Source organism: Patiria miniata, unplaced genomic scaffold (assembly GCF_015706575.1).
Source record: "Patiria miniata isolate m_02_andy unplaced genomic scaffold, ASM1570657v1 HiC_scaffold_23, whole genome shotgun sequence".
NCBI classification, from domain to species: Eukaryota; Metazoa; Echinodermata; class Asteroidea; order Valvatida; family Asterinidae; genus Patiria; species Patiria miniata.
Genome location: NW_024037062.1, coordinates 3,933,272 through 3,957,333, shown reverse-complemented (window position 1 = coordinate 3,957,333; position 24,062 = coordinate 3,933,272). Strand labels below are relative to the sequence as shown.

General features: G+C 37.2%; 1 protein-coding gene across 2 annotated transcripts in view; it reads right to left on the bottom strand.

Annotated features, from left to right (window-relative positions):
• Positions 1–24,062, bottom strand: part of LOC119731341 (dual 3',5'-cyclic-AMP and -GMP phosphodiesterase 11-like) — a 63,840-nt gene that overhangs the window by 27,744 nt on the left and 12,034 nt on the right. The window contains exons 2-5 of one of the 2 annotated variants that reach the window (XM_038204515.1): positions 5,864–6,031; positions 3,317–3,406; positions 1,621–1,758; positions 308–343 (exon numbers count right to left, since the gene is read on the bottom strand). In XM_038204515.1, coding sequence (XP_038060443.1) covers positions 308–343; positions 1,621–1,758; positions 3,317–3,406; positions 5,864–6,031 — 432 coding nt within the window. The remainder of the gene's footprint in view (positions 1–307; positions 344–1,620; positions 1,759–3,316; positions 3,407–5,863; positions 6,032–24,062) is intronic. The other variant, XM_038204516.1, reaches the window with a different exon arrangement.

Here is a 24,062-nt window from a genome sequence, read left to right as displayed (position 1 = left end):
TTTAATTACCAAGGTCTAGCATAATGCAATGCAGCAGCAGCACATGTACACCCTGTACATGTAGCTGAATATGAAAGCAAATGGTCTTGCACAGTTGATTCCAGACTGAATGGAGATTCTGCCAGGTAATTTGATCAATTCTTTCATTGTTTCCATGCATCCCCCAACAAGACAGTGCAAACACAACAAATTTGGCAGTGAGACAAGATGAAACCAATACAAACATGCAGTGTGACTTCATGTGTGTGAGGCAGCAAGCATGATACGATGAGGGGTAGTTGGTTAAAAGACAAGTTAGTATATGTACCGTGTCTTTGCTTGGCTGGCGCTTATTTTTCCTTCTCTGTAAATATGAGCAAACAAATTATGTCAGTATGGAGATTATCAAACTGTTACATGTACAGTGCAAAATAGATAAACTTAATTTTGCATTCACGTTTAACTATAGAAAAGAAAGAAGGATTATTGGTAATGCAACTTTTAAGAGTTATGGTCACATAATAACATACAGTACATGCTGGGCAGTTTTTCCAGAAAATGTGTACCTAATTTCATACGATAAGCGATTCAACGATAAAATCTGGATTAAGTTCCATTCAAATCACATAATTACGGTATAATGAGAATATCATGTACGTACATGTACAGTATACCGATGGTAAACTCATTTCATTGCGCATGTACCGGGGTAGTGCCTTGAGGCAATTACAGAGGTTGTAATAAATTAAATGAACTTACAAAGTCAACATGTTAAGAAGAATGACAGTTCACTATGTCATGATTTTGTTTATATTTTAAATATTCAAAAGAGATCACTCAGAAAATCTTACATACCGGTACATGTACTGTACATGATTACTGTACTGAACAATGCTACATGGTCAAGATAAAGCAATGCGCAATCAAATCGCAATCACATTCCTTCTTTGAATAATTGGATTTCTTGCTTTCATCGCCATGAAAATAATGTAATCATTTGAGACTTCAAGCAGTATTGAGATCTAGAACAAATTGTGACCTGAATTCCTCTGAAAATAACACAGAACATACAAACCAATCAAATGAAATAAAACATAATGCAGAGTTAAACAATTATACTTGCAAAAATCAACCAATAGAAACAGAAAACAAAACCAAACAAGTTAAAGCAATTATAAAATTAATAATAATAATAAAAAAGCAGAAGCAACAAACAATCTGGCCTATATATATTCACCCTTTACAGATGTGAATTTTGTTTTTCTCCAAATACCAACCATATAAATATTCATGATCTACCATGTGTATGCGTAGCTTGCACTGTCATTGGCCGTATCATTATAATGCACTGGAAATTGCTTTGCTATCTCCCTATGCATGCTAAGTCACGCACAGCATGGCTGCATCTCTCTACTGCATCTATGCAATGCAGGCACTAGGGTTTATCTATGGTAGCAGTCTGCCTTGCTTCACTGCATAAACTGCTCAACATATGATGCATGGACCTCAATTGTCATCATACAAATTCAGGTACATTACTATATAATCCCATCGGTATTCAAGACTGACCATTGCAATACCTCAGGGCATTAAAATCACTTGTGTGTATTTGCTTTGAATATCCACATGGTATCAACTAACCTTAGATGTCTCATCGACTAATAGGATCGAACACCGTTCACAACGCAATAGAGATACAGTCAACTCCATGATGCGCCGCACAATGTTGGATAGCGTGCTTTGCTCCTCAAAGAGAACCTTGGCCAACTCCAGCAGTACCTTTTGTACAGATAAAGACAGAAACATCCAACAATATCTATCGGTATTCAACTAATATCAGACATATTTCAAGATTTTTGGTCAATTTCTTTTCGGTTCAAAGAGTTAAACGATTACCGGTGAGCTATGTACATGTAAGTGATCTGAAGCTGAAGTTATATGGATTGTCATGATCCTAATAAGGTTAAATGCCTGTATAATCAGTTGGAATTTTAGAGTGTGTGAGGTGAGGTCCATGCAAACGTACAAGTTTGTACATACCGTACATGTACATGTACTTAAAATTGAAATATGCTACAATTGCCAATTTCACAACACGATTGGTAATAACAACATGCATATGTTGGATTTATACAATCAATTGGTTGCACAGCTGTCAAATTCTTATGCTATCATTTGGCACAGCTGTGCAGTATTTCAAATATTGTTATCATGTTGGATGAGGATAATCACAGGGTTTACGACTATTTTGGTTTTCTGTTTGGTTTCAATATTGTGACACTCGCTAAACAGGGCCCAATTCCATAGAGCTGCTTAACATATAGCCGATTTTATGCTAACAGAGCCTCCCTCTATTTCATAGAGACCGTAAGCAGTAAGCACCGTGAAAGCACGTTTAACCCCAGAGGAAACAGTTGCTCAAATCAGTGACGTTACAACACAAATCTCAATAGAAATTGGGCCTAGATGTTGAATGAGCTCTGCTTGCCTTGTAAAACTAATGTATGTACATTCCAGTGCCCTGGAACTGGGGGCAAACTCTTTGATTTCCTTCAAAACAAAGCTGAGTATACATGCATGAGCAATGATAATATCCTTGATTATCAACCTTTAGTCTTATAAAGTAAATATATGCTATTATGATTTGTGTTCCGCCATCATTTATGGTGTGAGTCACAGACTTAAACCCTGCATAACGTTCTTCAAACTAATTTGAAAAAATCGACCGTTAATAGAGGGGTTTAGTTTGCCTAAACGTGTACGGCAACACGTACTGAAAGCCTTGCGTTCCCAATCACGTACTCGGAAAGGATTTAGGAAGGCATTTCATAGAATCTGTGTATGCGAACCTTTAAAAAAATGTTGACAAATACTTCTGTTTAAGGAGACAATCTTCTCAAGTCTATTGATTATGACAGTAGTTAATGTGAACTCTGATAAAAATTCTTTAAATCAATCTTTAACAATTTTGCATGTGTGAGAAATGAGGTGGTTTTTACTTCCCTTCCTTCACATTACAAGGAATGACCAAATCATGTGTTTGGCATTGCGTACGACAAGCCAGGATTTGCACATGTGCTTTGCCAATGCATATTTTGCACGCGTAACCATGATGCAACACCTACATGTACCGGTAGGCGTACACTTTCTTGCAAAAAACTTGTAACTTAACCTCTCTGATATTCTGTTATGATTTGCACATTATACATTGGCTCTTTAATATGCATTACATGTAAATGATCTATTGTCATCGTAATTACATGTAAATGAACATGAAATAAAGGGGACTTTTGGTTCCAAGTTGATTTTTACATTACATCCTGAATCAATGGCCCACCTGATTTCGCCTTATTTCCATAGTTGCCCGTTCATAAATCCTTGCGTTATTGATGCCAATTCCACAAAACTGGAGATACTGAGCAAATACCTGTATTCATCAAGTGAAATAAAAAAGGAGGGAAACACAAATACATGAAAGTCAGTATTGAATATTGAACTATAACATTATACATTTTGTAGTTAATCAATTGCAAATGTCTTGGTACTGTACATGTACACTGCTTGAAACTTCATGTTTACATTGGATCCCTCAAGGGGATTGTCAGAGCAGTGAACAGTTAGAGTCAACACAAGCACAATAAGGATACAATCCAAGGCTAATCCTGCATGTTGATACCCCTTTTGGGCACGATCTGATTCCTGACTGATCAAGTGATCAGGCAATATTTAGGTGTAAACACATTTGTGGATCAATTCATCATCTACATCCAACGAAATACATGCATGTGCACAACAGTCATTCTCATAGTCATACCGGTAGGTACAATGTACATGTACATGTACATAATGTAGTTCTGTTCAACCCATTTTTACTCGCATCTCAAACATCTACAAAAATGAATACCTCCTGCTATCTGAACAGTCACAGACAGTCAAAAAATCAATCTTCTTCCCCTGCCATGCCTTGTACACAGGCTAGTCACCAACAGTCAGATCATATTTTCAGCAAGCACTGTGACTAGTCAAATTCAGTCAAGAGACAAAAGCACACAAGTGGCAGGCACAGCTGGCTTATCAATCACCTAAATGTACTGGTACGTGTACAGTCAAAGCATAGCTTTATCAAGTTACATAAACAGTCACAGCCAGTCAATCCTGCTTTATGTACCGGTAGGCTAAGAGCTCTTAACCGTTGAAAACAGTCTCTTGCTTGATTTTGACTACATAAAGGATAACTTGGCACAAATTGCATGTCTGCATAGGTTTAGGAGGGTTACTGACTGGATAGACTGAATAAGTTAGCGAGCCTGAGGTTTTGATCCTGGCAGATTCTTTCAACTGAAAAATCCTATGTTGGGCCCTCTAAATATCAAGAAATTGTTTCAAGCTAGTAAGAATGCGTTAATAGGAATACATTAGTAAGCTACATAATACCTTTCTGGGCAATTCCACGGTAACTTAAATTTTTGTGTGTCCTTTTAATCCGAGTGCTGTGGTCTTCATACTAGTCGGACTATCTGTTTCCTTTTTTGTTGTTGCAAAAACAACACAAGCATTCAAGGCTTTTCCCTTATGACCTAAAAAACTACTTTGAACAGGTACCTAATCCCTCATATGAGAACGGCACTCTTTGGAAATGTGGTTTCTTGCATTGCACAAAAAAAGGACATGCCAGAAATTAAAAGCAATACTCAGAGTGAATCTGCAATAGTCATTTTTATGTGATACGGTACCGCATACCTACTATACAAAAGTATGAAATGTGGACAATAAAAATGGTAGACCAAATTCAGGTACATGTATAGACAAACAGGAATGCCCAGTAACTCACATTAAGGTTAATCCCATTATAGTTTGTCTGCCCAAGAAACTAAGTAATAATTGAACCTAAAATTAATAATTTTAGCCCCCCCCCCAAGCCCCAATTTCTGTTTAAACCCCCCCCCCATTAAAAAAAAAAAAAAAAATTTAATCTCACTGACACACCACTCAATTGAAAGGTCTCATTGGCCCCTTTAATTTGGTTGTAGTTCTGAAGATTTCACAAATATTCCACTTTTCTGCCATGTCCACTTAAAGCGGTTGCACTTGTACAATTTTCACACATTACACAGTGAATGGGAGGTTTGCGGTAACACCACGTGAATGATATCTCTTTTGAGTTGTGTGGTTCTGAGAAGATCCAATTGGTTTATCTCGACATTTTAAACAGTATGCTCTTCTCGTCATCAGGAGACTTGAAAGTTTCCTCATATTGTGTCTCCTGATGACACACAGAGCACACTGTTCCAAACATTGAGTTAAACCAACTGATCCTTCTTAGAACCATACAACTCAAAAAAGATATCATTCACATGTGAAAAAATGTTCTGGTTCAATATTATAACTCGGAATGATTTCTTAGCTTTGTGATGCAAAGGTTTACATACCTGTACCTGTACAATTTGGCACCTGGCTTTGTTCAAGTTCATTCTCAAACTGTGCATGATTACAAGCACCTTCATGGTTGTGTCTAACTCTCAGTTAAATTCCAATAGCAATTTCATCAGAAACTTGGATTTTATGTTAACATTATCAAATTTGGATATTTCAATATTTTATTGGATTATCCAGGTTATGACAGAAGAAATTCAAGATACCTTGATGATGTAATGAAGTGAGCACATCTGAAAATAATGCAGTACGTTCTACTATAAATAGATACAATAATTTGTTTCACACTTTGCAGCCAACACATGAACCAATAGAAATGGACATTGTTAGAAATATCTGGCTCAATTGACTTATGAAAGAACCTCCTCAGTGATCCAGGGAACGACTAGAATTTCATTTCATCCAGGATTGGTGTCACTTTGTTTTACTCAAAGCTAGACAATTGACCTACCTTTTCATCACTATCAGTGAAGGCTTCGTGTCTGTCTTTACTGCCAATCTTGTTAATGACCTGCGCCACACCTATCACTTCCCCTGACGGGGCTTTGATGGGCATAGACAGCATACTTCTGGTTTTGTACCCTGTTTGCAGGTCAATTTCACAATTGAATCGAGGATCCTGCAATAAATCATAAAGAGAAAAAAATCTATCATCAGTTCCAGTGTGTAAGTTTCATACGTCCATGTACTTCATGCACAGTTAAAATGTACCGGTAACACATTTATTGCTGAGCTGAACCATATTCTTACCACTGATTCACAAAACTTAGCCAAGTTGCCAACATACTGGTCACAAAACCATGTACTGGATGAGCTCATCAACTCACCCAGTTATACACATTGGTGGGAGTTTGCAAGAAGTTGGAAGCAACATACAATTTAAGCCGGAGTCCATCATTTGCAGCTATCCAAAAAAGTAACTGGCGTAATTATTGTTGAAAAACATACTTGGTTGAAAGATAGTTAGGGGACTAAACTTCCTGTGAAATTATTCTTTCTGGCAAACTCTCATTTTGAAGAAATCAACGAAAGAAGGCATTTCCAACGGTGCGTCTTAAGAAGCACTGTAGGAAAATTTAAATTAGTAGTTCGTTTTGTTATTCGGCGCAGCGCGCGCAAGCATTGGCACGACGCACATGTGCACACGGTTGCTATAATTCGTCGGATCCGTGCGCGACATCGCGTAAAGCTGCAATTCAAAACAATTCAAAACATGATTCAGCAACTTTTGATTTGAAATTGAGATCCTAGAATGCTGTTTTTCTCGGAATATACAGCTCAAGCTGAGCTGAAACTTCATCAGGTTAGTTGTTCAGTATCCTTCATTAGATTTTGAACACTTTTGTTGCTTCAAACGAACAAAATGCACAAATTACTAATGATGGACTACATGTATGTCTTTAAAGATTAAAATTAAACACTTCCACCGTCTGGCAAATATTTCAAGCACAGTGTCAGCAAAGAACACTTTAATTTGTTTTTGATTCACTTATTCCTCATTCAACTTGTGACAGTGAATGGGAGAATACAAGAATATACATCTACATCGTAAATGTACTTGCACACTGTATGGCCAGGCCAACAGTTATGACTGACTGCATGTGTTTTGCTGTAAATAATCTTGAAATTTCACGTAGGTACAGGTGTAAGGGAGACAAAACAATGGAACATAAAAGGTACATGTACGGTACGTACGTATGTAATTACACAGCTAGAACTGCAAGCTACAAGTGGTGAAACGACCGTGCCTCCAACAAGTGCCATGCACATATTAAGTATCTACTTCTCGATGAAGTGGATTGTAGTAAATTACATATGTACCATATGCTATAGGCCCGTGTAGCAATGTGCAGTACATGTACGCCAAGTACCGGTGTGTATAGCCCTAAATGCAGACACAAGACTGTGAAAATTCTTGCGACTGACAGTTTCAAAATCATTGAGGAATAACATTCTTATTCCTTTCAAAATGTATGCATGAGCATGAACAGTGTACATGTATGTACAATGTACGTGTACCGGTACAGTACAGGTGCATGTTCTGTGCATGTACATGTACATGTACATGGTATATTTTTTCAACATGCATTTTATTTGGCACTAGTCATTGTAAGAAAAAAATCCACAAGATGTGCAAAATATCCATGACTAATTATGAGCCATTAGTTATTTCATGTAAGTCTCTTATGTAAATTTTAATGCAGCAATTTTTAAAACTTGGGGGAGGGGGAACAAGAGAATTTTGAGACCAAACTGGCCGCTGATAAGATTACAATATTGTACATGTACATATACATGTACATGTATACATGTTCTCCCTGTTGTTTCCCTGTGTCATTCAGCAGCTGCTTGTACTCTGATAACCTACACTCCACATTAACGCTTGTCACTCTATCCATACTGCATCTATAGTTGACAGTCTAGAAACCTTACCGACGGAGATAGAATATGGCCAGTAATGGCTAGGCAATCTCTTATCAGCCAGTCATCAAGCCAACTATGAAACTCTAAAGCTTGCAAGCCAATCCTCAAGTCTGGGTTCCAGTTTCATTTGGAAATTTAAAATGGTGATTTGGTTTAGGTTTGGCAGTGAAAGAATTGGCAATGCATGACATGCACGCATAACCATGATTGAATGAAACCATTTAATATGTTATCTACACGTACATGTACCTGTCAATCACCAGCAAGCATTAATAACTTGAATGGGCTCTTTCCAGGGCACTAGAAAATTTGATTACAGTACCTCACTCAGTGCTCATGCAACTACGGTACATATACTGGTACATATGTACATGTACGCGTACATATCGGTACTTATACATGTACATGTACATACATACGTACATTTTGTGAATACAGTGGCTTCTACTTCAATATAAAATTGAATTGTACAGTTTGCTATTATGCAGAGGTATGTACATGTATACATACTTGAGCAAAGAATGTGCTTTGTTTGTACATTTGGGCAATTCCAGCATGATGATGATGATGATGATGATGCAATGTCTGTAACAGACATTAAGAAATCAGTGAATTAACCTGACATGTATTTTGGGCACGGTGTCTGACGTTTGTACATTTTGGACAATGTTATAAATCATATAGTGGAGTTTAATTATGATAAAATATATCATTTAGTTACTACAATGATTAAAAACTAAAAATCATTTTTGATGAACATGTACATACATGTACATGTAGTAGAAATGGGCTCGAAACACCATGGTGTTGGACGTACTCAGACAAATAGATTTTTTTTATGAGTCTGTTAGTTTATTTTTCAGTTAAACGTAATTAACAGCTGAACTATTGAACATTGCTAGAAATAAACTATATTTCAGTGAAATACAGATAATAAGTTTCAAAATGATAAACATGTTTCATTTGTGGCTTTTGGATTTTTTGAAGTTTTAACATTGAGGTTGATAAATCCGTGAAATTGCTCTTTTTCAAACATCCATCATCTGGTAATGGTCAAGGAGATTACAGACTAGGAGTTTTGGATCATTTCTCTGAATCATTAATAAGATATCATGGTTATTTAATTGGCTCTGTCATCATGCTGAAATTGCCCATTTATGTGTATTGAATATTAATCATATCTGTAGTATTCGAACATATTCAAAACAAAACTAGTTCTATGTCTGTTTAGGAACAGAATATACATGGCTTTTCCGTATTAATGTTTACAGGAGTTTATACTTTTTGTCGATGTGCAGTCATGTAAATGATCAATTCAACATACGAACAAAGTTCAAAGTGCATGTTATGTAAAATTTTGCTGGTACCAAATGTCAGTTGTTGACATGATCATGACGTCACAAATTTGTAAAATTTTTCGTGCAAATATCTATAAGCTAACAAACCTATCACAAAAGGAATTTTGAATTTCGCACAATGTGTTCATGAGATATGGCGATAATATAGAAAACTTCAAAAATCTATATAAAATCATACAGTGACGTCATCTTGACATCATGTCAGTTTTCATCTATAACACATCCCTGTCTATGGGAACTCTGAACCAAACTGCCAAATTTCAGCCAGTAGCATACGCACTTGAAAGTGTATATATGTACAAAATGCTACCAGAGTTTTGTGCATCTTCATGGCAACTCTTTCAATGTAGTATGCTTGCTACCAAAAATGGACCGTATTTGTCTACAGAAGCAAATTTGTATACTAATTTCCCCCACTTTTCAGGGGGGATTTTACAAGATTCCCAACACATTGTTGTGATACCGGTAATAGCTCGTCAATGATAGCAGCGCAGCAAATGATTGTGCATCCAATAGGGTAAACTGGGGTAAAAACGTCCATGGGGTAAAAACGCCCACTTTATTTGTTTCCACTGCTAGTAAAATATGATCAGATGAATTATTAAATGGAATATATTTCTAAGAAGTACAATGTAAATAAAATTAATAATAATAAAAAAATTAAATTCATTAACAAATTACAAGGGTATGTAGGTGATGTTGAAACAATGTGAAATATAAAGTTTTAAAAAATGACCGTCAAAGGTTTAGCCTACAATGTATACATACATGTACATCACTTAAAATTATTTTATATAAAAAAAAAATACATTTTATTTTTTTATTATTCTTTAGTTGATATTATATTAAAGGGAATGTACATCATTGGTTTTTGATGTAATTTTCAGAAATGAACTATTTGAGGGGTTAGTATATATATAGATCAAATATTGTTACACTGACATTTTTGAAGTTTTGTGTTCGAAAAGGTTGGAAAAACCAAGAAAAACAAAAATGTTTAAGTAGTCTGGTTCCCCGACTCCACAAAAGATAAAATGGATCAATTTATAGATGATGGAAAATTGTAGGGCACGGGAACCAGTCTAGCTGGCCTGCACCCGTTCATGAAACATGTAACCAATAGCAAACAAAATTTGGACTGAAAAAATGGTTAATTTGGAGCAGTAGTTCAAAAATAGTTAGGTTTTTCCAACGCTGGTCGGCCGACCACCGTTGGAAATGTATACAAAAATACCATTTTCTTGAAAATGACTTCACACCAGGTGCCATAATTTTACAAAATGCTTGAGACTATCATTTACCAACATCCTAGTAAGGTATTTCGTAAAAACTTGGTAGTTTTATTTTTCGATGTTTGCAAATGTTGTATATTCCCTTTAAGAAGGTTTAATTAATAATAATTTTTTTTATTTGCTTAAAGGGAATGTACAAAATTTACTTTTGAGGCAATTTTTGGAAATAAATGGATTTGGAGGATTAGTACCGGGTATGTTATAGCAAATATTGTTAAAATGACTTGTTTCACGTTTTGGACTTGTAGATGCAGGAAAAACCAAGAAAACCTATCATGTTCTTTTAGTCTGGTTCCCTGACCCCACTTAAGATGAAACGGAGCAATTTGCAGACTTTGGGGAATTGTAAGGTCCAAGAATGCAGTCTAGCAGGCTTGTACCCCTTCACAGACTGTGTGTAATCAATTGCAATGAAAACGCGGAATAACTAATTATGAAAAATTAGGAGCATTTTTTTGAAAAAAGCCAGTTTTCTCCAATGCTGGTCAGCCGACCAGCATTGGAAAAATCCCATTTTTCTTGAAAATGACAGCACACCAGGCCCCACGATTTTACAGGATGCTTTAGACTGTCATTCCCTAACAATCCAGTGAGGTATTTCGTGATAATTTGATCTTTTTGTTTTATGATGTTTGCAAATATTTTATCTTCCCTTTAATAATGTCTTGTGAGTGGGTGTTTTTACCCAGGGCAAAACAGGGGTCTCGGGGTAAAAACACCAAGTAGCATCCTTGACATCAAACTCTATTGCAGCCTCACTTATCTTCAAAAAAATATCAGAACTTTTTACATCCATGATTTTTTGCATGAGTACATCTACATGTAAGTGGGGTCTGCTCATAAGTCCGACGCCTCATAGGTCCGACGCCTCATAAGTCCGACAAAATCGCATCCCCTAACCAAATAAAGGCCCATAAGTCCGACGCCTCATAGGTCCGACACCTCATAAGTCCGACGCCTCATAGCTCCGACGCCTCATAGCTCCGACGCCTCGTAAGTCCGACAAATTAAACGCCTCGTTTTTCCGTTGTCGGACTTATGAGGCGTTGGACTTATGAGGCGTCGGACCTATGAGGCGGAATAAATAAATTTTATGCCTCGTAAGTCCGACGCCTCATAAGTCCGAAATTTCGGACTTATGAGGCGTCGGACCTATGAGGCGTCGGACTTATGCCACGGCCCCATGTAAGTAATAGCTACATATATTAGAGTCCTACCACAATTATTAATCAATGTATTGTGTGAATTTGGGGGGGGGGGGGTAGGCGGTATCACTAACTGACGTAACTTACGTAGTGGCAAGGAATCTGGCATTATTGTGGAATGCCTGAGAAATCATGAGCTTATGGCATGTTCTCAAGAAGAAACAAAATAACACCTCTATGGTGATTTGAGTGTACTTTTATGTTCATATATTTGATCAGTCTCTTTGTGGAGTGACAAAACTGAGATCTACAATTAGGTATAAGCACTATTCCTATCAACTGCGGAACACTACACAGTATAGTCAGCCCAATGTTCTTAATATGCTAATTAAACTTATTGTCAATTTTTCAACAGGCACATGCAAATCCCGATTGGCAGCAATTTCCGACTGGCACATTCAATTTAGATTGCAGAAAGGCACTTGGAAAAAAATTGGTATTGGCACATTGCCAACACAAATATCTGAAAAAATCCAACTATGAATAATCAAATTACTAAATTAAGTCATGTCTGAACTGGAAACAGTTTTCATTTGCCTGAAATGGTACTGAAGTTATTTAAAAACTGTTTTCAATTCAGACTCACATGCATACCGTTGGCGTACATGTACATGTACATCAACACCCAAAACCTGTACTGTATCGCACAAGAAGAATATATACCTGTGCATCATGGGCACATGACAGAAATGCCATTGAGGTCAACACTGAGGGACTAGATGTACATACTTGCAGCAGACTTCTTGAACAAACGGCATCATCAATCATTTCATTCTGTTTGTAAGATTCTGACTGCAAAAGTCTGATACATGCAGACACAAAACATGGAACATGTCCTCAACCTTCATACATGTACATGTACATGTAATGTATAATGCTATACAAATATTGAATGCTTCGAGTGGTGTAGTAAAACTAGCCTCCCGAGGTGATCCATGGACATTCTATTTTCCCGAGGCGAAACCGAGGGAAAATACAAATGTAGAATGCTCCATGGATCACCGAGGGAGGCTAGTTTTACTTCACCACGAGATAAAGCATTCAATATTTGTTTTATAACACTTCACCCACAGATTCTGCTTGATTTTAATATTTTAAATTATCTAAATCTGAACACAGTTGAAATAAACTTCAATTTCAATACAAAATTAGTGGAAAATGTATTTCTCTTTTCCAAACTACGGTACCCTTCACGAAATGTTTGAACCCAAGTCTGCGGCGCGCTCTCTTTGGAACAATACGCGTTACGTGCAACGCGCACACCAGCATCCATTTGCACACAAATACAGCGCCGTGGAAATAGTACTTTGGTTGCTAATGGTATAGTACTTTGGTTGCTACGGGTATAGTACTTTTGGCCGTGCACAGAAAGATAGCAAAATTAGAAAGTAACATGTGACTTGCTCTCGGCCAATCAAGACACAGAATCTGTGGGATAGGTGTTATAAAACCACATATTGCACTTATACCGGCAGCTTAGAATGTTACTGCAGAATGCAATAGCATAATTTCATGCACACTTCATTATTGCACTCACCGAGCACCACTATTATTGGCACTTCCGTTGTCATCCTGGTACATGTACAAACTTCCAAACATACGTGTGTGCCGTGTACACTCTGCGCCCCTTTTTAGACAATATAAAACACTAAATATTTTTGAACTGTACAAATATCAGGTCCATGTTTGTGAGGAATCTAGATGTCCATTTACATAACACAAGATCAGCCAAAAAAATTCACATTGGTACATGTAGGGCTAGGACCACATCATTCATGAAAACAGTAAGACACCAAGGCCCCCTTCTCTGGAATCAGCTTACCCCTATACCCTTCTTTCGGACTGTGCATACATGTAAATTCAAAAGATATATCTTACACAACATGTATGTAAATTGAATGAAAGTGCCCCAAACTGCCAAAGTACCAGTACTTTCTGCCATCTAATTTTTGACTTAATTTGTTTCTGGAATGGCTTCACAGAATTTGTATCTTTCTCTATTGTCCATGAATGCTGATGGCAGCTACTTTATGATTTGATTTTCTGCAACAACTCCATACATGTACCGGTACATACTGGTACATCGGCATGTATGTATGTACATGTACATTGTACATGTTATATGCCTGTGCCATCCTTTGTAATAGACACCTTGCCCTGCTTATCCCGCTTTTGTGAAGGTGGGTCACATGAATGTCCTTTCAATGCTCATTATACATGCATGTATTTGCAGAGATTTTCATTTTTCAAACATGAGCACAAATGTCGTAACATTTGATAAAAATATGATTTGTCCTTCCGTTACCGTCCTTCCGTTACCAATTTGGTAACGGAAGGACGTGATTTAATTGATTGTAATTAAAAAACTAGAAGTACAGCAGTGTCAGTTATGATGTCATATTGAAGGCCTACCTTAACTTGCTTTGCAAAATATGTATTTTTTCGGTAACGGAAGGACATTTTCGAAGGCTGAAATATTAGAAGTCACTGAAGCGAAACAAATTACGCAAAACGTTAAAAACAAGTTTCAGTCGGTTTTTCAAGACCAATACTTTCTCATGACAGAAACTGATGGCATTAGTACTGTCATTTTGTGTGTGTATTGGTAGAATACTTTCATATCACTATTAATCACATTTTTAGGATTAAAACAGGATTATTACGTAATCCTATTTTTTGGTACCGAAATGTATCAAAAATAAAATTCCGACTTCAAATCTTGAAAATATAGACTTTTAGCTTTCATTTGATGCCAAATTTGTTTAAGTCACATGTATTTGAATTTTTTGGTGTCATGTCCACTTTGGTGTGGAATTGCCCATATCTAAAAAATCTACTTATTTCCGGTATTATATAAGACGTGCACCCGTAATTCACATTTGTATAAGTCACACTCCATTATAATCAAATGTTATATTAAGGGAATAACAGTGTGAGGATCCGGTCTTCACTGTGTGACAATGACCGGGTGTGGGGGTGACCGCTGTTAATGGGCCTAGACGAAGTCGAGGTCCATTAACAGCGGTCACCCCCACACCCGGTCATTATCACGCAGTGAAGACCGGATCCTCACACTGTTATTCCCATTAATAAATACCTTTTTAACGAAATAAACAGTTAAAATGCTCCAATTTTGTGACTTTCTTTCGGCGATATTTCCAGACTTTTTTGTGTTCATGTTCATGGGCCATATTTTAGCTTAACAGCTATAGCGATGTAAACTCAACAGAAACTGCTGCCGTAGTGAAACAAATTACAACAATGTTTTCATATCTTTACCTGATGGGGGAAGCTGAAATCTCGTTTACACATTCCTTGTGTCCGGAATTACAAAGATGCTTGGTTTAGGAAAGGTAAATATGTCGGTGGGTGAAGAGTTCAAAGAAAATAAATCGTAGATCTACACTTTCGTCGTAAACATCCTCAGTATATACTGCACTGCTGTACGATGTCGTTTGAAAACTTCCTTACGCGCGCGCACGCACGCATCCCTAGCAACTGTGTTGCGTACGCGCGCGTCAGTCTCACGCAATGGGGGTTGAGCGCATGTGCAGTGCTCAATTGTTAAAAGCTACCGCAGGACTGTTACTATATTTTGACCAATCAGTGGCTTGCATGGGGCTGAACGGGGCTGGATCAATGCTGGTTCAGGGGCCATTTATTCGCTTGATCTTTGAAGCCGGTCCATTATCACCGTTAATTCCCGGCCACGTGATCGAGTCTCGACCAATCAGAAACCATCAACTCTCCAAGGTATTTATTAATGTAAATTAGTATATTTCAATTTCCTTCAGTTTTTCTACTATTATGCCAACTAATTAATTAATTAATTTATTGATCACTGATTTAATTTATAGCTTTAATTGTTGTTTATTTAATAAGTTATTCACAAACGGGACCAGGCTCTGTATAAGCTTAGGCGTTTTTCCTGGTTCCCCCATCTGTCACCATTTATGTTTAATTGATCAAAGTGTTGTACATGTACCGGTATTAGCATTCTATTAAGTTTAGTTATTGTTGTAGTAAATAAACTGTTGCATTAGCATTATATTAATTTGTGACAAATGGAAATAAAAACAATACAATACAATACAATACATGTACTGAATGCTTTTAGTGAATGCTCATCATTTTTAACAAGCAACATGTGAAAATGTAACTAGTGCAAGTTGATTGATATTAATGTGCATGTCTGGAATTTTAAAATTCACAGGTGTACGTACAGTTATAGAGGGCAGCCAAAAACAAACAAGGACAGCAAGCAACACAAAAACTGAAGCTGTCAATGATCAGCTCGGACAGTTAGTCTAAAACCTTGTGATATTAAACAAAAAATAGAAACAGATTTTTTTTTCAAGTTGATGACCAACATGTTTTCTCACAGGTGAACTACATGTACATATACGGTACCAGTACATGCTTAAGAAATGTAATTATCCCTAAAACCTTTTTCCATTATTATCATGGATCAACAGAACCCTAGAGACCTAGCTGCCGTTGTTATTACTTGACTCTACATCAAAGGCATGTTCTTGCCATTGAGTGAGCTAGCTACACAGTGTGTAATCACACAGCTATAATGTTGCCTTACTACACTCAGGGTTTCTAGGGTGGGTTGGGATGAATGTCACAAAGGCAAATGTGTGTGAATGCATGCGATTACAAGCACAATAGCCACAGGGATACCACACAGACCAATAAAGCAATACTTGCAATGGCAAGGACATTTCTCACATTAAATACAGGATGCAATCATGCTATTGGCTGCCACTACGGAGATGGAATGCCATCTACCATAAGCAAAGTGTACACGTTCCTGCATGTACATGTACCGTCTGTAATATACATGTACCGGTACATGCACAAATGAAATGTAGCACTTGTCTTTTGGAACTACTGTGAAATCTTGATACACTGTAAGTAAAATTTCAAGTAAATGGATAAACATTTTGAGATATCGGAAGTTCGTGTTACGCAAAGTTCCGAATTTTTCTGCAGTCACGTACAAAGTATGCAGATTATACAAAAAACATTTTTACGGTTCCAGTTTAGGGGTTTTTTTTGGGAGGGGGGAGCTGTATTAACTTTCTAACAAACCTCCTAAAGGGCTTTTTCATTTCTGGAAATTATACAGTTCATTTCTAGGGATTTCGTTTTTAAGGCAGTCACTCTTCCAACACCAATCTTCCCAGATATATTACACTTCCCAACAAAACTGTCAATTGGACTGTTACATTATAATCTGTTAGCCTAAATGGGGCTATTAGTTTCTTATTCTGGAGGCCTACAATGTATCTCTCACATTACAGTAACTGTCTGTTCAACCAAACCATCCTTACATAGCTCCCCGCATTTTCAACCCTTAACACAAATACGCCACTACCTGATCTTGATCGGGTATCAGCTTGATGTTCTCCAGAATTCCAGGGTACCCATACCATACAATAAAGTGCACATTGTCATTTCATTCATGACAGTTGTGTGCACAGCAATATGTACAAAATGTACATTGTGGATTTCAAACATGTGCAAATCAGTGCATGCAACTAAAATCCAAGATCTATAGGTAGGGATTCTAACAATCTTCAACAAAGCATAAAGTTGTAGTGTCGTTGGAGCAACCCTTTGGATGTGAATAGCAAAGGGGTTTAATGAAAATACCGTTTGTGAAGAGAAAAATTCCCAGAGTTTACTTTGCTACATACACATGTTCATATGTAATTTAATGATTATAATTTCTTGAATGATGGGTACATTTCATACCAAGCTGATTTGAATGCATCAAAGTATAAAAGTCTATGCAGACACCCTGAAATGCATGGTGTATAAATACATGTAGGCCTACATGTACATGCGATACAATAATATTTAAGTACATATTGTACATTATGTTGGTCACCTAGACTGTGCAGGTCTTTGCTGTTGGCTTGATCTATCAGCAGAAGCCACACCCATGAACGGTATCAATAGGAGTATATGAACAAGGTAGAGATGTTTGTAATGACACTTAATTCCCACATTATAAACTGCAATTGTATGTTTATTACACTGTGAATTACACATGCTGTACATCTGTCAACTTTACAAATTATTTCATTTTTCGGGATACATTTGTTACAACAATTTCAAACAAAAACATTAAATACTCAGAAATACACAAGAAAATTTTCGACAAAACATACACAATATAACCAGCTCCCGCTGGATCACCCAAAAGAAACATGCTTTCTGTCGAGGGGTTCTCCAACTGATTAAATATGACACACTAAAACCAAAAGTCCTAATGAATAATACTATGTACAGTCGAGTCTTGTTAATACAAACTCGTTCGGACCTAGCCAAATTGTTTGTTATTAAGAGGAACATCAGTCCCATTCATTGTGCACATAAATGCACAGTCGGACTAAGGCTTTATGTTTGTTATAACCAGAATTTTGTATTAACAGAGTTTGTACCAACGAGATTCGACTGTATTAAACAAAACACTGCATTGTGTTTTAAATTGATATGTCAATGCGTAAACATAATAAAATGATTTGTTATAGTTTAGGCGAAAAATGAGCTACTTGTCATGCCTGTGTCTAGGCATAGAGGAAGGAATAGAGCTCTCTGTGGTGCGATCTGAGGCGATTTCTGGCCACTTTAATTTTTATAGAGTTTTCCTGACATCAATCCCACAAAAGAAAACCCGCTCAACAACCATTACAATCACCATGAAAAGTATGCATAATAATGGTCAGTTTTGGAAGATGGGTACGGATCATGTGCAGTTGCCCCCCCCCCCCCCCCCCCCCCCCCCCCCTCCGACATCAAAAGCTGGATACGCTGCTGAATACCGGTAGCTCTTTTCACTGCTGGAAATATGTACATGTTCATTGTACATGTTCATTGTACAATGTACATGTACCGGTAAACATTCTGTGCAGTGTAAGGAACAACAAAATGTTGATGTTAGCACGACCACATCAGATGTAAACAACAAGGATAATTTTTAAAACATTTTCTCCATTTGTACTTAAGTTAAGACCAAGTGGATTTTCTTTAACCCAGACCTTTAAAATGTGGCAGGTACTCAACACACTATGTAGGTGTATGTAACACTACATTGTGGTGATCATCAGATGAGAGTGTACCCTTCAAGGATGTGACGTCAAATGTTTACTTGTTTAAAAGAAAACAATTCAAATCCACTCAGTTTCCCAAATGGAACCAAATTTTCCAGTGATCTGCCTTCTAGTTTATTTTACAGAGATCAGGGATGCTTGTCAAATTGAAATTCACAAAGCTCCAGAGGCATCTTTGTATTTATCCCATGAAGTTTCAGAGAGATTATGTGCTGCAGGTATGGTACCGGGTATCTCAGACGGTGCTCACTGTTTCATTACTTTAAATTAGTGACAATGCATTGTACAAAATGCCTACATGTAGATCCAGGTGATACAAAACTGTTGCCCTTTGACTCCGTCTTAACGCACAAGGCCTATTTATAAATGTTTCAATGATTGGCAGTTACATGTATCTGTTACTTCATTTTCCAGATACCGGTATATTAAATGTAATTAAGTGTGTTTGATTTTTTCATAAATGAGATCAATTTCCATGCCTGTTCTTCGTGTGACGCACATATGTGCTGGAGCAGGCTGTGGGAGCCATTTACATGTATAAATGTTTAAACAGTGTATGAAAGTATTTTAAATGATTGCCAAATTAAACATTGGCATGAATCAGTATCCGTAATGTACATATGTTGCATGCATTAAGCCTTTCATTCCATGATCTTATTGGAAGTCTACTGCTTGTGATGTACTTTTCAATAGAACCACACAACTTCATTAAATATAATACAGTCTGCTGTGATAAACTGTTTAAAATGAAAACAATTGTTGTCAGCTGTGATATTATCCATGTGTTTTGCAGACCCACAGGGCAAATGGCACCTCTATGGAAGCTTGAGTACCAATGCCCTAGGGCATTATAAAATGCCATGGACCACATCACAGCGGAATATTGGATTGTAATGGACTCCAAACAGCCTAGGATTACACTGCTATGTGCGATGTGCACTGCATAAAATATGTGTAGCTCTATGGTAATGTTTTTGCCAAAAATCTGGTCAGTTGCTCATTTCTTTCAAAGGTTTGGAGCTTAACAGTTTTTCATGCAAATATTAAACTATACAATGTACATACATGCATGTATAACTGGCACATGCACAATGCACATTGACTTTTTGCCCTCATTAACTTAAAAATCCCAGCAGCTACTGTACTAAAAAGAACATACATTATGTACATTGTTGTAGTACATGTAAGTAAACTATATATTGTAGAATTTACATAAATATGCAAGACACCGTACCGGTACATGTAAGAATTCTCTCCCTTGTTTGTTTTAAGTTGATTTGAATTGTTTCTGTTATGCTGTATTTCATATTTACTGTATCTGAATATTTTTTGCTCTTTTTAAGTTTTTCTTACATTGCGTCTTTGTTTTATTTTGTTATCGTTCTTAGGTCCGATGAAGGGAAGTGATAGGCCTATACTGTACTTTCCGAAACGTCACAAATTAAAGTTCTCCACAGCAACTCGCAACGATTTGGTGTCTCCTTATTTATCTTCCATACGTGTACAGATGTATACATAGTCGTAGATACCTAATTGTACTGCACTACATGGAGGTTAATTTAATGTAAAGTGTACTTGGAATGTTTTGATATTATTCACACATTAAGATACATGCATAAAAGTGTACATGTACAGTCTGTACGTGTGCAACTTAATTGTACAGATTTCTATATCACGTACAATTGTACCGGTACAATTACAAATGTACATGGCGTTCCTGTAAAATTTTCTCTTTCTGTGCATATACATGTATATGAGTTAAGATATTGAGTCTTTACAATAAATTTATCAGGTGTTGTACGGAAGATACCGGTATATGAACTGTGCTATTAAATTATGTACAGGTGATTGTTTGAAAGGTCATCTCTTCCATAAAGGTATCATATGTTTACAGCAGCAGCAACGCGTACCCTATACAGTAGTGCATAAACATGCACTGTAGGTGTGTAGGCCTACTGTATGAACAGAACGTTTATGTGCACACACGTTCCTGCATAGTGCATACTTTAGTACGTAATGTACGGTACATGTATGTGGTAACTACATGTACATGTAATGAACAATTTCCCACACTATACAATGTGCATTTCTTTATCATCCCTAATGGGAATACAACTCCTTTTATGCATGCATAATTTAAGGGAATATTCTTTAATAAAAATAGACTCCTGTACTGTTAGACAAAACTGAAACACTATGAAAGACTTGATCAATCAAAATCAATTGCGAAACTCAAAAAGAAATCACGTAAAATATATGTAGTGGTGTCATTCATCACACATGTAGATGACACTTGAAACAAGTTGAATTGCAAATTCAACTCTCAACTTGCAGCCAGAAGTGGTTCTCATTTCAACTTCAGAAACCACGTACAGAGTTAAAAATAAACAGATCATTTAATATGCCATCAAAACAACTCTACAAAGTGTACATGGGTTGAGTCAGATTAATCACTGCAATCATGGATAAAGACCATCAGTGGAAAGAGTGCGTTGATTGTCAATAAGGCCAAGATGGGCTTATTAAATGTACACCAGGACATACAGAATACCATGTACATAGTATGTACATTGTTACACAGGTCAACAGAAACTGGTACAAAATGTAAAGCTGTTAATACCTCAGAACACATAACCCACAGGGAGCCTAATTTGCATAGTATCCAAGCATTTTGGATACATCCGGATGATCCAGTACCAGGGTGAGCGAACAGGCAGTGGTGGGAGCGTACTGCTCGACACCTTGGAGACAAGGTTGAACAAAAAAGCAGCGTACATACCCAGTATGTACGTACACGCATACACACGTTTGTGTATGGTGTAAATCAAGGATTTTCTATTGTTCCTCTTCCCTTTTCCTTTTTTCATACGATGTACTAACTTTTTTCCAACTGCTCTATTTGGTCATCTTCGATTCGGTTCCTGTCCTCGATTCATCGATGATGATGCACGTGTGTGTCCTCGATTTACCATAAACACACGTACATGTATGTAGGTACACAGGCCTACCTTACATACATTTTGTACATGTACATACCGTATGTGGACATTCCTTTGTATTCGCACAGTTAAGGAAAACCGGAGGACAAAATATTTTACTCATACTGCGAAAACTCTCTCCACCCAAATATTTTATCCTGATTTTCTTGAGTGTTCTTCTTCATTTTGCGACAGATGACCCTAACCCAAAAATGCCTCTAAACCTGTTTTCCAGAAAGGGTGAAACCTTATGTGGACCTGGCTTAGTCCACACTTTTTTGTTGCATTATGTGGACCTGTTTTGTTGTGAGGTCCACATACATTTTGTAAAGATGGTAAGGTTGATGTACATGGTACATGGAGTCAGGTTGGCGTAGCGGTACTTTCCTCGCCTTCCACCGCTGTGACCCGGGTTCGAATCCCGCCTGGGCCAATATGTGGATTGGGTTTTCAGTCCCTACCTGATTCCGTGGGTTTTCCCCAGAATATTCTCCTGGGCTTTTCCTCCCACGTCTAAAGCTGTACCTTCTTCTCATTGTCTTCTCTCCACAGGTTTCTTCAGGCTTGCGAGCTACAGTGCCTAGGGCGCTTTTGAGGAATCCTTGGTTTCATTACCAAAAATGATTAATAATAATAATAATAATAATAATAATACATACCGTACAGTATGTCTGTACGCATACATTAGAAAATTGAAACATACATTGTGTATATGATGAATATTTTATGAAAATGAATATTTGTGTCCAATCTAGTTTGAAAAAATCACTTTTGGTCTGACAAAATGTGTTTACAAGAACCTATCCCCATGGCCTCTTGACTCTTCAGGAGAACTTTGACCAATTACATAACAACTTTTGGTCCGGTGACATACAAATGTACCAGTAACAACAGCACTATGGCATGGTTTGTTATTGGTTTGGTCAAACTGGTTCGATGGAGCCATACCGATAATTCAACATACATGTACATGTATGTACCCACAATGTAGTACCTGTGGGGCTGCATAAAAAAATGTGCTGCTAGGGTCAATTTTGTTTAAGACAGTATGATCTACCTGTTGTAGGAGTCCTCATGGTAGGTCATACCATGTATACCGGTTAAAACATTGAGTCAGTCGTGTCCCCCCCCTCCCACATTTCTGGACATTGGAAACTCCTGATGAACACAGGTTGCACATGTATGTATACAGTACACCTTTCTAGTGGCATTTTAGTGTAGGGTGGCATATTTTGGTAAATTAAATTGTGTATGTAGATGTATGATTAAATTCAATTCATTAAGAGAAAGTTGAGTGTTGCACCATGTACATGTGTACATGTAACAAATCTCTTGTGAGTTTGTGAGGTTCTGAAAAACAGTCTCCCGACGACGGGCAGAGCATACTGTCCAGAACATTGAGGTCCTTCAGTTCTTTTATGAACCTCACAAAATCACAAAAGAGACTTGTTGATATACATGTACATGTACATGTAGAATGCAACCGTAACTAAAGAGTCTTATTGCTTTCTTCACCTAGCAAAATACTTACATGCATCTTAACTCAATGCAATATATTGATGTATGACATTTGCAAGTATTTATAACCGTCTAGACATGTACGTCCACACTACATACTGTACACTGTTCTGCGTACTGCGCAACTGTATCTAGGGTGGGGCTACAGCTAAGGTGTTTTCTGAGCGAGTGCAGAAATTCCTACACAATTCATCATTGTGATGCCTGAACATGTATTGGAGACCTCTCTGCTTCCTGGCCTTGCATACAGTACAGTACAGAAACCTTCAAGACATTCAGATAAAGAATTTGATTGAGGTTTCTTTTGAACAGTCAGGGAGACTGCCGCAAACAAGAACATGTACAGTGTACTACACTGGACTATACATTTTGTACAGAAGGTGTAGTCTTGATTCCAGACTGGATTTGAGACTGCTTGAAAGAAAAAATGTTGGTGCTTTACCTGGGCCCAATTTCATGACGTGCTAAGCACATGGTTTCTGTTAACAGAGCCTCTGTCTACATGTACATTTTGTATTTATGGAGATTACAAATGATGGACTATAGCTTTAATATAAGGTCTTAGTTGGGGGGGGGGCTTTGATTGTACATGTAGGTCATGCTTACATTAAAGAGAAAAAAGATATTTAAAACAATTTAATTAATGGATCAACCACCAACCAGCCCTCTACCCAATAAAGAGGAAATATTGCCAAATGGAATAATTCATAGCATGTGTACATGTACATGTATGCACATGTACAGTAAATGC